The sequence below is a fragment of the Cervus elaphus genome, chromosome 19 (genome assembly GCF_910594005.1).
Source record: "Cervus elaphus chromosome 19, mCerEla1.1, whole genome shotgun sequence".
Classification (NCBI taxonomy): Eukaryota; Metazoa; Chordata; class Mammalia; order Artiodactyla; family Cervidae; genus Cervus; species Cervus elaphus.
This window is the reverse complement of record NC_057833.1, coordinates 94723575-94736555: the sequence shown is the minus strand read 5'-3', so window position 1 is coordinate 94736555 and position 12981 is coordinate 94723575. Positions and strand designations below refer to the sequence as shown.

The 12981-nt window shown below is 33.5% G+C and overlaps 1 protein-coding gene across 2 annotated transcripts in view; it reads left to right on the top strand.

Moving 5' to 3' along the window:
- PLOD2 (procollagen-lysine,2-oxoglutarate 5-dioxygenase 2) overlaps positions 1-12981 on the top strand; it is a 124752-nt gene that overhangs the window by 98418 nt on the left and 13353 nt on the right. For both annotated transcript variants that reach the window (XM_043875219.1, XM_043875218.1), the window contains exons 8-11: positions 3061-3162; positions 6441-6566; positions 8675-8796; positions 11999-12103. In XM_043875219.1, coding sequence (XP_043731154.1) covers positions 3061-3162; positions 6441-6566; positions 8675-8796; positions 11999-12103 — 455 coding nt within the window. The remainder of the gene's footprint in view (positions 1-3060; positions 3163-6440; positions 6567-8674; positions 8797-11998; positions 12104-12981) is intronic.

Below are 12981 nucleotides of genomic sequence, written 5' to 3'. Positions count from 1 at the left end.
AGATGTCAAGGGAGTACTTTGATGGAAGCATGTATATGGAGCTTGTTTTTCTTTTAATCCATTCAGCCACTCTATTTTCTGGATTTGAACATTTAGTCCATTTACATTTAAAGTAATTATTGACAGACATGTACTTATTACAATGTTGTTAGTTGTTTTCTGGTTATTTTTGGTATTCTTCTCTGTTCCTTTCTTCTCTTAGTCCCTTATGATTTGGTTACTAAGTTATGTTTGTGTTATTTCCTCCTTATCTTTTGTGTATCTATTCTATGTTTTTGATTTATGGTTACCATGAAGTTCTTATATAGTAAATATCAGTATATTTTAAGTTGACCATTGCTCAAATTTGGCTGTATTCTAAAAACACTACATTTTTACTCCCCTCTGCCACATTTTATGTTTTTGGTGTCTTATTTTACATTTTTTATTTTGTACATTGTTAAATAATTACTGTAGATAATATTTGATTTTACTAGTTTTGTATTTTAACCTTCATACTAGCTGTATAGTTGGCTGATCCATTACCTTTACTATATATTTGGCTTTACTGGTGGTATTTTTCTCTTTTATAATTTTCATATTTCTGGTTATGTTCTTGTCTTTTCTATAAGGAAGACCCTTTAACATTTCTTATAAGGTTGGCTTAGTGGTGATGGACTCATTTACCTTTTGCTGTTCTGGTAAACTCTTTATCTCTTCTTCAATACTGAATGTTAACTTCACCAGATAGAGGTTCTTGGTTGTGTTTTTCCTTTCAGTACTTTGAATGCTACTGCTACTGCTAAGTCACTTCAGTTGTGTCCGACTCTGTGCGACCCCATCCCCGGGATTCTCCAGGCAAGAACACTGGAGTGGGTTGCCATTTCCTTCTCCAATGCATAAAAGTGAAAAGTGAAAGTGAAGTCGCTCAGTCATGTCTGACTCTTCGTGACCCCATGGACTGCAGCCTACCAGGCTGCTCCGTCCATGGGATTTTCCAGGCAAGAGTACTGGAGTACTTTGAATATGTCATGCCATTCCTTTTGGTCTACAAATTTTCTGCTGAAAAATCAGCTGATAATCTCACAGGGTTTATTTTGTATGTGACACATTTGTTTTGTTTTGTTTTGTTTTTTGCTGACCATAATACTCTCTTTATCTTTAACTTCTGACATTGTGATGGTAGTGTATTTGTGTAGGTCCCTTTGGATTGACTTTATTTGGAATTCTCTGGGATTCCTAGACTTGAATGTGTTTCTTTCACCAGTTTAGGGGAATTTGCATCCATTATCTCTTGAAATATCTCTGTCCCTTTCTTTTCCTTCTGGGAACTCTATAATACAAATGTTAGAATGCTTATTGTGCCCCAGAGGCTCCTTAAACTATCCTCATCTTTTAAAATTCTTTTTTCATTTTGCTGTTTTGATTGGGTGATTTCCTATTAGCCTCTCTTCCATATTGCTGATCCTTTCCTCTGCATCATCTAATATGCCTGTGATTCCCTCAAGTCTCTAACTTAGCTCCATTTCATTTAATTCTTTTTCTGAGGTTTTGTCTTGTTCTTTTGTTTGGAACATATTTGTCTCCTCATATAAACTAATTTTCTGTTTCTGTGTATTAGGTAGATCACCTATTTTCTCCTGGTCTTTAAAGAGTGCCTTTGTATAGAAGGTGTCCTGTGGGGCCCAGTAGTGTGGCCCCTCCTGGCCAACAGAGACAGGTGCTCCAGGACTGTCCTCTGTGTGGGCTGTGTGCACACTCCTGTTATCACTGAGTTACAATTGCTTTGGGTGCACTAGTATATGGGGCTGGTTCCCAGTACAACCACCTGTAAGGCCTGGCCACAATCTGACCGCTCCTTTATACTCAGAAAGTTTCAACAGATCCGTGCCTCTTAGGCACATGCCCTAAAATTAACAAATGAATTTCCTTCTTGTATGACCCAGGCACTATTCTAACTGCTGCCTCTGCACTGGGATTTGGAAAGAGTGAATCTGTGCCTGCACCCTTTAAGAGCAGTCTCAGTTTCCTACAGGCTTCTGGCTCTGCCACATGTAAGCCCCTCTGGTGTTAAAGCCAGATTTTATGGTGGCTCATCTTCCTGGTGCAGGTCTTCTAAGATGGGGAGCCCAATGTTGGGCTTGGGCCCTTTGGAGAAGACCCCGAGGACTGTGATCCCCCCCTGCTTGTGGATTGCTCCACTGTGGGCATGGGTCCTGACTAAACTGCATCTCTGCTCTTCCTACCTGTCTCATTGTTGCTTTTTCTTTTTATCTCCAGTTATGGAAAATATTTTCTGTTAGTCTTATGGTCGTTCTCAGAGATGGTTCTCTCTATGTAGTTGTAATTTTTGTGTATGTGTGGGGGGAGGTGAGCCCAAGATCTCCCTACTCTGCCATCTTGTTCTACCTCCCCTCCCCACTCTAGTTTATTATTGATAGGGTTTGTGGGGTGGCTCTAATTAGAACTTATTCTAGGTCTTTTTTAATCTACAGGCTTTCTTTTCCTCAAGTCAGTATTCCAGAATCACTGCCCAGAAGCCTGGGTTATAGTGAGTACCATAGTTTCTCAGAAGACTTTAGTGCCTTTTGGTAATAAAAGTATATACAATATTTGTTTTGTGTGGTGATGGTGGTAAGAGGTCACATTGGCACTAACCCATTCCCTGTACATGTCTAGACTGAGCCTTTAAGCATATTTATATTATTACTAAATTACTGTTCACATAACTGCTTTTATTTGTTTTGATTAATAAGTTTCATTAGCTCAATTAAAACTGTGTTAAATTGTTTGACATATTTCTTTAATGGTGTCTCTTCTTATTTTTGATATAATGAAATGTGACTTTTATGATGTATAATGCATTTTTTGGCATTTCTAGACAAAGTTTGCTTTCATTTATATTCACAGTCTGTAGAGAACTTTGTTCATTGTGTATCTCTAGGTGACAGATATTCATAGAATTATTAAGGGGGTGTACCTAATGCAGAAAGCATGCTTTGAAGTTAGAGGTTTGTAGAATGAAAGTACATTGATGGGAAAGTCTTACTTTTGTTAAGTGCAGTTTTCCTTCTTTTCCAGATCCTCCTGAATTATTTTGGAAACTATGTACCTAATGCATGGACACAAGATAATGGCTGCACTCTTTGTGAAGTGGATACAATTGACTTGTCTGCAATAGATGTGAGTGGAATTGACTCTGGATGAAATGTAGTAATAAAAGTATATTTTCATGAAATGCAATGATTTGTAAAATAAAAACAACACATTATTTTATAGTATTGATAATTTGGTAGATGATAGATTTATAAATCTAAAGCAGGATGACAGAAAATTGCTGGATATGTATATTTCTAGAAAAACCAGATGATAATTGACCCCAATTGACCCTAGTAAAAGGGGCTTAGTTGTTAATATTTACTAGCCTGCTATGAGTGGGAATTCTTGTTTTTAGCCTTTAACTTGGTCAAATTTGAGGAAAATAATGGTTATAATGTTTCAGTATTTTTATTGACTAATTTTATCTGTGCTTGATTTTCAAATCTGATGATTTAAAAATAATAAATAACTAAGGACTGTTTTAGTATTTTATATATAGTAACTCATATTAATTTTACAAATCCCATAGGTTTGACTGAGGTTTACAGATGAGAAAACTGAGGTACTTCCACATTAAGTAACTTACCTAAGGCATGCAATTTTTTTTTTTTTTTAATATTGGAAGTGTGATTTGAATTTAGGCAATCTGGTTCTAGACCCTGTAATTTTGACCACTGTGCAATTTTGCCTAGATGTCACATATATATTATATGCCAGGCATAGTGCTACTTTATACACAGATTTCATACAGAATTATAGCTATGGTTTGCCATTTATACTTTGAAGATAAACATGCCATTGGAAGTAATTATTATTTATGTATAAAATGTTTTATGCATCCTTCTGTCATCAACCAGAGCAGTTTTAGGATATCCTGTAGTAATATTTTTCTTCCAAAAAATGGCTCTTGTAATTTGGAAGTCTATTACGTGTATGAACAATGGGTTCTAAGGATAATTTTGTCATTAAGACTGATTGTTTCCTTTACTTACCATAATTTTGTTGAATATCTACAGCATGCCAGATAAGTGTAGACACAAATAAAATTCCCCTTAATATAGTTCTGGTGACTTCTGGACCCATGCAAATTCAAAATAATCTCACTGTAAAGTACTAAATGTCCTGAATTAAGTAGTTTCTGTTTTTATCACTGTCTGAAAGGGAGGATAAAGAGTAATTTGTTCATATTTGGGTGAGTCTGAATAGAGCCCTCTTTTACCTGAAACTAAGATTTTTTTGGCCAGTCTCTGAAATAACAAGCTGAATATTTCCTATCTGGAAAGAAAGCCAGAAAATTTCTGAATGAAGCTGCATCATGAAGATGTTTAAAAATTCATCCTGATCTTTTTTTCAGAAGAGTGCTGTCTTCTGGAGGGAGAGTTAAAATTTTTTATCTGTTTGGTTTCCTGTTAACATAAACTTTCTAGTGCCAAGACAGAAAAATATTTATATTATAATTTTTTATCTTTTTTTTTTGCACATAGGAATAACTTGATTCTCAAGCCGTTTTTGTCTTACAGACTGCTAGAAAGGAAAGCCATTTTATTATAAAAATAAATTTCTCATGTATTTTATTTATTTAGTAATTATGCCTATAAATATTAAAATTATATGAGTAGTTAAGGTCTAGGGCTACCATATTCTAAGATGTGGGCCATAGGCAAGTTTCTTTATATGTAAAAATGATAATGGTTGTCTCAGAGGATTGGTAGGAGGCTTAAAGAAATTACACATATATGTTTATGTATGCAGTGATATTTTATATGATAAATTATATATATGAAATGCTAAGCTTTGAATAATACTTAACTGTTATCATCATTGGTGCACTGTTGTTATCATTAGTGTATAAAATGAGCTTAGATTGATAGTGGAGATGTAGCGTGTTGAAGCTTAACTCTTTACCTACTAATTCATGTGTTCTGAGTTGCTCTAAATCTCCTTTTCCTCATGTTGTAAATTTGGGATAATAAATGACTTCTAAGGTTATTATGAAATTTAAATGACAAGCATCACTTCATTTGATAAGGGAGAGTTGTCATCCAGTTTTTACTCATTTCCCCTATTAAATTGAGAACTCCTGGAAGGTAGATTTTTTTTTCTTTAATGGTTTGTCTTTGTTTATTGACTGAGTAATAAATATTTGGGTAACTGAATGAATACATACAATGAATTGATATATACAACCGTGTTTGAGTTGTACTTCAATCCACACAAATATTAGGTTATCATCCAGATGACAGAGGAATACATGACATATTATGTGTGAAAAGATGGGGGAGAGGTACCTAATTTGGCGCTGAATATATATGGCACTTTAAAAAATCTGTAATCTTTATTTTTAGAAGTTTTTTGTTATTTAAAATTTTTTCTTGGTCAATAGTGTGATGTTCTTATTTGTCTTTTCTTTTTACCTTTTGATCTCCTTCACCCATCTGTATATAATTTGTAATTTAAAAATCTAAAGTTAAAAAAAAAATCTAAAGTTAAGCTTCAAGACATAGATTTAAAAAGGTATTATAAAGAAATCTTTCATATAGTTCCAATAAAAATACCATACTATTGCATGGTTATTTACTTATGTTTCTGCCTTCCTCAACCATTTGTAAGTTTGCAAGCCAGGAACTTTCCCTCCATTTTCTAAATGTTTCTGATCACGAGGATTGACTAATAATAGATATTTCAGAATTTTTCATGAAATGAGTGACAGATAAGCCATCTTCTAACACTTACCCAAACAGAAATTGAGAAAATATACAAAAATCAATACAAGATAAGATATATTAGGATGCAAAATAGCTTTCCTTATATATAACATAATAATGAAGCAAAATAAAGAACTATCAGTAAAATGATATTAATGATTCATACATAAAGTCTCATGATTTTAGTAATGAGACTTAATGAGGTTTCTCATAATAATCTCTATGATTACTTTATTTGAGGCACAGATTAACCATTCAGTTTCCAAGCCATAGAAACAAACAAGGAAGCACAGTTAACATTTTGATTTCTGAGATGAAGCTGTCAAAATAGATTCATATATAAAGAAAGTTTCTTTTAGGACTACTTTAAAGGGAACATTAAATAGTAGAGGAAGCAATAACTTTAATTATAGTGTCCCTGTAGTAAATATAGTAGTGAGGTTCCTCTTCAACTTGAATCATAATGTCAAGATGTTATTCAGTAAAAATCATTGATGGGGTCCACAAAAATGTATTAGAGAATTGCCACTGGGCAATCAACGTTATGTTGTACTGATATTATAGTATGTTTTGTGCTGTATTGATTAATACTTGAATAGAATTTAAAGTAAACCCATGCTAATGATAATTTGTTTTTATGTTTGACATAAAACAAAGGTCTATCCAAATGTAACAATAGGTGTTTTTATTGAGCAACCAACCCCTTTCCTACCTCGATTTCTGAACACATTGTTGACTCTGGATTACCCAAAAGAAGCACTTAAATTCTTTATTCATAACAAAGTAAGTATTTGATAAATGAATTATTTTATATGAAAACTTTGATCTTAGTTGAAACTATTTGTTATTATTTGTTCATGTCTAAAAAATTTTAAAATTTGGGTTAAATTATGTGGGGGTTTTGAAATCATTACTGCTTTGCCTCTTTAGGGGGCTTCCCTTGTAGCTCAATCAGTAAAGAATCTGCCTGCAGTGCAGGAGACTCGGGTCCAATCCCTGAGTTGGGGAGATCCCCTGGAGAAGGAAATGGTGACCCACTCCAGTCTGATTGCCTGGAAAATCTCATGGACAGAGGAGCCTGGTGGGCTGCAGTCCATGGGGTCGCTAAGAGTTGGGCAGGACTGAGCGACACTCACTTACTCACTTACTTGCCTCTTTAGCACCTAAGTATTTTCAAATACAGTAACTAGTATCATAGTATTGAGATGAGCCACATGAAGCTGTCAGTTTTTTTGTGGATCAAAAATGGTTGACTATCAGCCATTTTAATAAATTTAACCTAATATATAGTAAAGAGATGTCAAAGAGTCTATAGTCCTTTGCCTTTGGGTTCGTTCTGGTACTTACTTTTATAGAACTGGTCATAAAATCATAGCTAATGATAATATCTGGGTTTCCCTGGTGGCTCAGATGGTGAAGAATCTGCCTGTATTGCAAGAGATGCGGGTTCAGTCCTTGGGTCAGGAAGATCTCCTGGAGAAGGGGATGGCAACCCACTCCAGTATTTTTGTCTAGAGAATCCCATGGATAGAGGAGCCTGGCAGGCTACAGACCAGGGGATCGCAGAGTCGGATGACTGAAGCAACTCAGCATGCACTCAGTGATAATACTTAACATCAGAACTTGAAATGTCTTCCAGATACAGTATTGTTTTGATTAATCACACAATGGCATACTCTTTCCCAAAGGCTTTTGATACTTTCATTTCCTTCAAAAAATATTCAGATCCTCCCAAATACCTCCCACATATAGTCTAAACTTAAAGACATTTTTCCTCAATGTTTTTCCATTTACTTATCTCTTTCATGTTGAAACTGTTGACATTTATTATCATCTGGAGAAACTCAGTAGCCATGAACTATATATTTTTTTTCTCTCTTTTGTCTTAATACATTTAGTTTGACATTGTTCTTTCTTTCTGGTATACATATCAGCTATTCATTCGCCTTTTCCAGAGACTATTTTATTTAGTATATCTGCAAAAAACTAGCACAAATAAGTTTTAAAGGGTGAATGCATTGAGCATTTGCTTTTTATAAAATGCATTGTAATATATTACTTATATTAAAGTATTTTCTTTTTATGGAATGTGTCTTAAACTTTTCCTCCTTTCATAGGACCTAAAACCCCTTGATAACAGGAGTTTTTATCTTCTTTTATTTAAAATATTACCTCTCTGCAGCTTTTGTATGATGTCATTTTAACGAGCTGCGAAAAACTTTCAAAAATACTTGTGAGATTTGATAAATAAAAAGCTCTGAAGTTCTCTAATGATGGAGATAATCTTATCTAAATTTTAGCAGTCAAATCACACTAGTTTGATGATTTTTGATGTTGATTATTTTCTCATAATATTTCTTTATCAATAAAATCTTATCAATTTTCCCTTCTTTTTGTAAAAAAATGACTCTTTATATGACCATAAATTTTTCTCTCTGATTAAAATAACATTGTAATATTTATTTTATAAAAAACATAACAGATTAATCAGTTAGGTTTAATAGATATTTTTATGGATATTTTATAACACATATCTAAGATTCTCTACCACAAGCCTTTTTTCCCTCTCAAGTTAGAAATGTTTTATAGCACTTAAGGTTTAAGTATTAATGCAAGGATCTGTCGAGAAGTAAATATTAAAATAATTTTAAAGTATCTTTTAAAAAATTCCTAAATATCTTATTTTAGGTTCTTCCTGTGATATTTAGATGGCATTTAAATATATAATGTGTTTAATACAGTTATCATTTTGTCTGTAATTGAGTGAATATGTGAATTGTGGAGTTCACAATTTTGAATGTGAAGTCATCCTTCCATATGAAAACTTCAGTTGTCTTTTCTCTCACTTCTTTTTTTTGAAACTAATTTTCAATTTTTAAAATATGTTACAGGAAGTTTATCATGAAAAGGACATCAAAGTATTTTTTGATAAAGCTAAACATGAAATCACTACTCTAAAAATAGTAGGACCAGAAGAAAACCTAAGTCAAGCTGAAGCCAGAAACATGGGAATGTATGTTTTAGCAAATATAAATTCAACCAGTATCTACTAAAGAAACTTTTCTTCAAAATTAATATTCTAAACTTGGATGTCTCAACTGTGTGTTCACATGTGTGTGTATGTGTGCATGTGTGTGTGTACATGTGTGTATCCATACATGAACAAGCCTCTGCTTTAGAACTATATCTATGTTTGAGTGTATTTATGTCTAAAGGGCAATGAAAATTATTTACAATTTTCTTTTAATGGCTGAGAGTCAATATATTTAATGAAACTATTAACTTCAGGATTTAAATCCTCAGACAAATGAGTCATGTGACTGATGTAACAGTGATTTAAATATGTATTAGCTGAAGGTTTTGTGGGACAGAAATGTATGTTTCAGATATTTTAGTTACCTCCTGGGCTTACCCAGTGGCTCAGTGGTAAAGAATCTGCCTACAATGCAGGAGCCACAGGAGATGCGGGTTTGATCCCTGGGTTGGGAAGATCTTCTGGTGGAAGAAATGGCAGCCCACTCCAGTATTCTTGCCTGGAGAATCCCATGGACAGAGAAGCCTGGTGGGCTGTAGTTCATGGGGTTGCAAAGAGTTGGACATGACTGAAGCGACTTAGCATGCATGATCTAAATAGTACTATAACCAAATAAAGTAAATACTTTAGGTCCTTTGCCTAGCCCCTTTAATAACTTCAGACAGATTATTTATAAAATTTTGGTTGCAGTAAAGACAATCATTTATTCAGTGATTGTTGAATATGTCCATCAGTGGTTAGACAGCTACTAATTAAAAGGTAAGAGATGGTCCCTTCTTAGCAGGAGATATTCTTGTATCGTGCTATGGACGCTCTGCTCCGAGTGATCGACAGTGCCTATTGTGGGCGTATAAGGACTGGCAGGAAAACAGACCTTGGAAAAATCAAACTGGTGTTAGTACTAAGGGTTCTGTAACTTAATCATTGGAGAGTACCGTGGGTCCACATTTAGAACCTGTTTTCTCTTATTTAAAAGCTTCTGTACGTGCTCTGTTGTGTCTGACTTTGCCTCAGCACAGTATTCTCTAATTTGCTTATGTCATTACAATTATCAGCAGTTCATTCCTTTTCATTGCTGACTAGTATTTTTCCATATGAATATATTACAAGTGCTTTATATTCTCTACAGTTGATAGGCATTGGGTTATGTAGAGTTTTAGGCCATTGTGAATAAGACTGCTAAAGAAGATTCTTTATTAGAAGTGTGAATACAATGCACTGTGTGTGTGTGCATGTGTGTGTGTGTGTGCATGTGTGTACATATATCCTTTAGAATATATTTGGAAAATACCAAGGAATGGACTAACTAGGGCACAGGGTTAGGACAGATTATGTTTAACTTTTTAAGAAACTGCCGAATAGTCCAAAATAGATGGACATTTTACACTTTTAACAGCACAGTGGTATAACTCCAGCTGCTCCACATGTTTGTCAACATTTATTGCCCATCTTTTTGTTTTAGCCACCCTACTGGGTATGGAAAGATATCTTACTCTGGCTTTTTAAGTATTGCCTTTTAATGAGAAGAAATTTTAATCTTAATAAAATTCTGTTTCATTTTTTATGCTTTGGTATTTATTTTCTATTTCAGAAATCTTATTCTAATGTCATGAATCCATTGTTTGAAATTTTTCTTTCATAAGCTTTATCATTCTATCATTTATGTCTAAGATGTTTCAATCCGCAATTCATCTTGAATACATTTTTGTGTTTTGAGTGAAGTAGGGGGTCAAATTTCATTCTTTGCAAATGAAATTCCAGTTGTTTCAACACTCCTTTTATTTCTCTTTTTAAAATTATTTATTTTTTAATTGAAGGATAGTTGCTTTACAGAATTTTGTTGTTTTCTGCCAAATATCAACATGAGTCAGCCATAGATATACATAAGTGCCCTCCCTCTGAACCTTCCTCCCATCTCTCTCCCCATCTCACCTCACTAGGTTGTTACAGAGCCCCACTCCTTTTTAATTTAAGGCTTTTCTTTTCCTATTTAATTGAGTTGGCCTTGGTCCTAAATTAGGTGACTGAGTATTTGTGCGTGATTGGGAACTCTCTATTCTATCTTGTTGCTCTAAGATGAATGCCACACTTTATTACCAAGAATTTATATTCATCTTGAAATCATGTAGTATAAATGTTTCAATTTTTATCCAAGATAATCTGGGCTGCTTTTTAAAAAAATTTTTAGTTTATTATTTTATATTGAGGTATAATTCACATATAATATTTGTCTCAGGTGTGCAACATAATGCTTTAATATTTGCATATGTTGTGAAATAATCACCACAATCTCTAGTTATCATCTGTCACCACACATAGAGTATTATAAAACAATTTCCTCTAATTTTTCTTTTTTGCACAATTTGAACTATCTTCCTGTCCTATCCTGTTTGACAGTTGCTTAGAAACAAATGTGTTATGGAGATAAATATTTTCAATAGCAGAAAGTGATAATTTGGATCAGCAGTGATGGAGGAGAGCTCAGAAAGAACCCCAAATGCAGAAACCACAATACTTGGAAGCTTGTCATGTATCACAAGTAGTTCATTCCTTTGTGTTCCTGATGATAATGCTCCAGACTGTACCAGGAAAAGCATATATCATAATCCATGTCCCCATATAAAAAGCAGGACAGTGACTATGTTAGAAAGAATTCCATGTAAATCAAGTTTAAAAAGTACTGATACCTAAAGAGTTATACACCTGTAGCTCCAAGATTTCACTTAAACTAAATTGTAGATGTACAGAATTTTGCTTTGTGGGTGTGTGTGTGTGTGTGTGTGTGGGTGTGTGTAGAAAATATTTTGATTTGTGAAAAAATTCTGTTGACAAAAACATTAGTATAAAGTATGTTTCCCTTTTAAAGAGAACTAAATGCTGAATCATAAATTGCGCATTTGACCTGATGCTTTATGGTTTAAAGTATTTCATGACTTGAAAATATATTTCACTTGCCCTAAACTTTTTAGTATTACTCTGTCCATGAACATCTGTGTTGATCAACTGACCATTTTGAAATTTAAAGTAATATTTACCCTTTTGGATATTGTCTTACTATTTTGATTAGAAAAGTACTTTAGAAAAACCTTATTTTACGTGAGATTTATGTTAACATTTTTCAACCAATATTTTCAAATATTTGGTTTACTTAATGCTTATTTTATTTCTTTTTCAACAACAGGGATTTTTGCCGTCAGGATGAAAACTGTGAATATTACTTTAGTGTGGATGCAGATGTTGTTTTGACAAATCTAAGGACTTTGAAAATTTTGATTGAACAAAACAGGTACTGTATATGATTCAATGTCAGTTTATTTTAAAATTTTAATTATTTTCTGCATTTATGTGGACATGCCATAATTACTTATCTGTGTTTAGCAAATTGAGGAAACTCACAAGAGATTATTTTCTACAGCTTTCAATTCTAAGAGTTTGTATTTTTTAGAGAAGTCAAGTAGGAAATAACCTGATGAAAATTTAGATGTATTCAGTATGTTACAATCACGAATGTAATGTTTATTAATTATATTTGGCCTATTTTTTTAAACTAGATGAAATTGTGATCTATCTGTAACATTTGGAATTGCTCTATTTTCTAAAGATATTTTTAAAGTGGAATTTCATAAAACTTCTGACCTAAAAAGTTACTACAAGCAGAGTTGGAAGTTCTTAGAATTTGAAAGAAATTTCAGAGGTGCACATTACTCCACAGACTGATCTGTGATTTTATTTAGTACTGAACTAATTATCACTAGGCAGTACCTGTTTTTATTTAGCCAAACTGAAGTGAGAAAATGGCACAGTCTATACCATCTTATAGTGATTTAATCTTTATTTTAGTAATTTACTGCTAACACTAGTATTGAAAGTGAAAAAAAGCGAAGGTGCTAGTTGCTCAGTCATGTCTGATTCTTCACAGCCCCATGGACCATGTATAGCCTGCCAGGCTCCTCTGTCTATGGGATACTCCAACTAAGAATACTGGGGTGGGTAGCTATTCTCTTCTCCAGAGAATCTTACTAGTATTAATATTTCCACTAATAACCTGCCTTTAATGAGTGCTTATTAAGTGCCAGGTATTAATCTATGTATGTTCACAAATATTAACACAATTATTTCTCTTAACAAATAGAATGGTTAGCAATGAAATGTTAAAATTGCTGT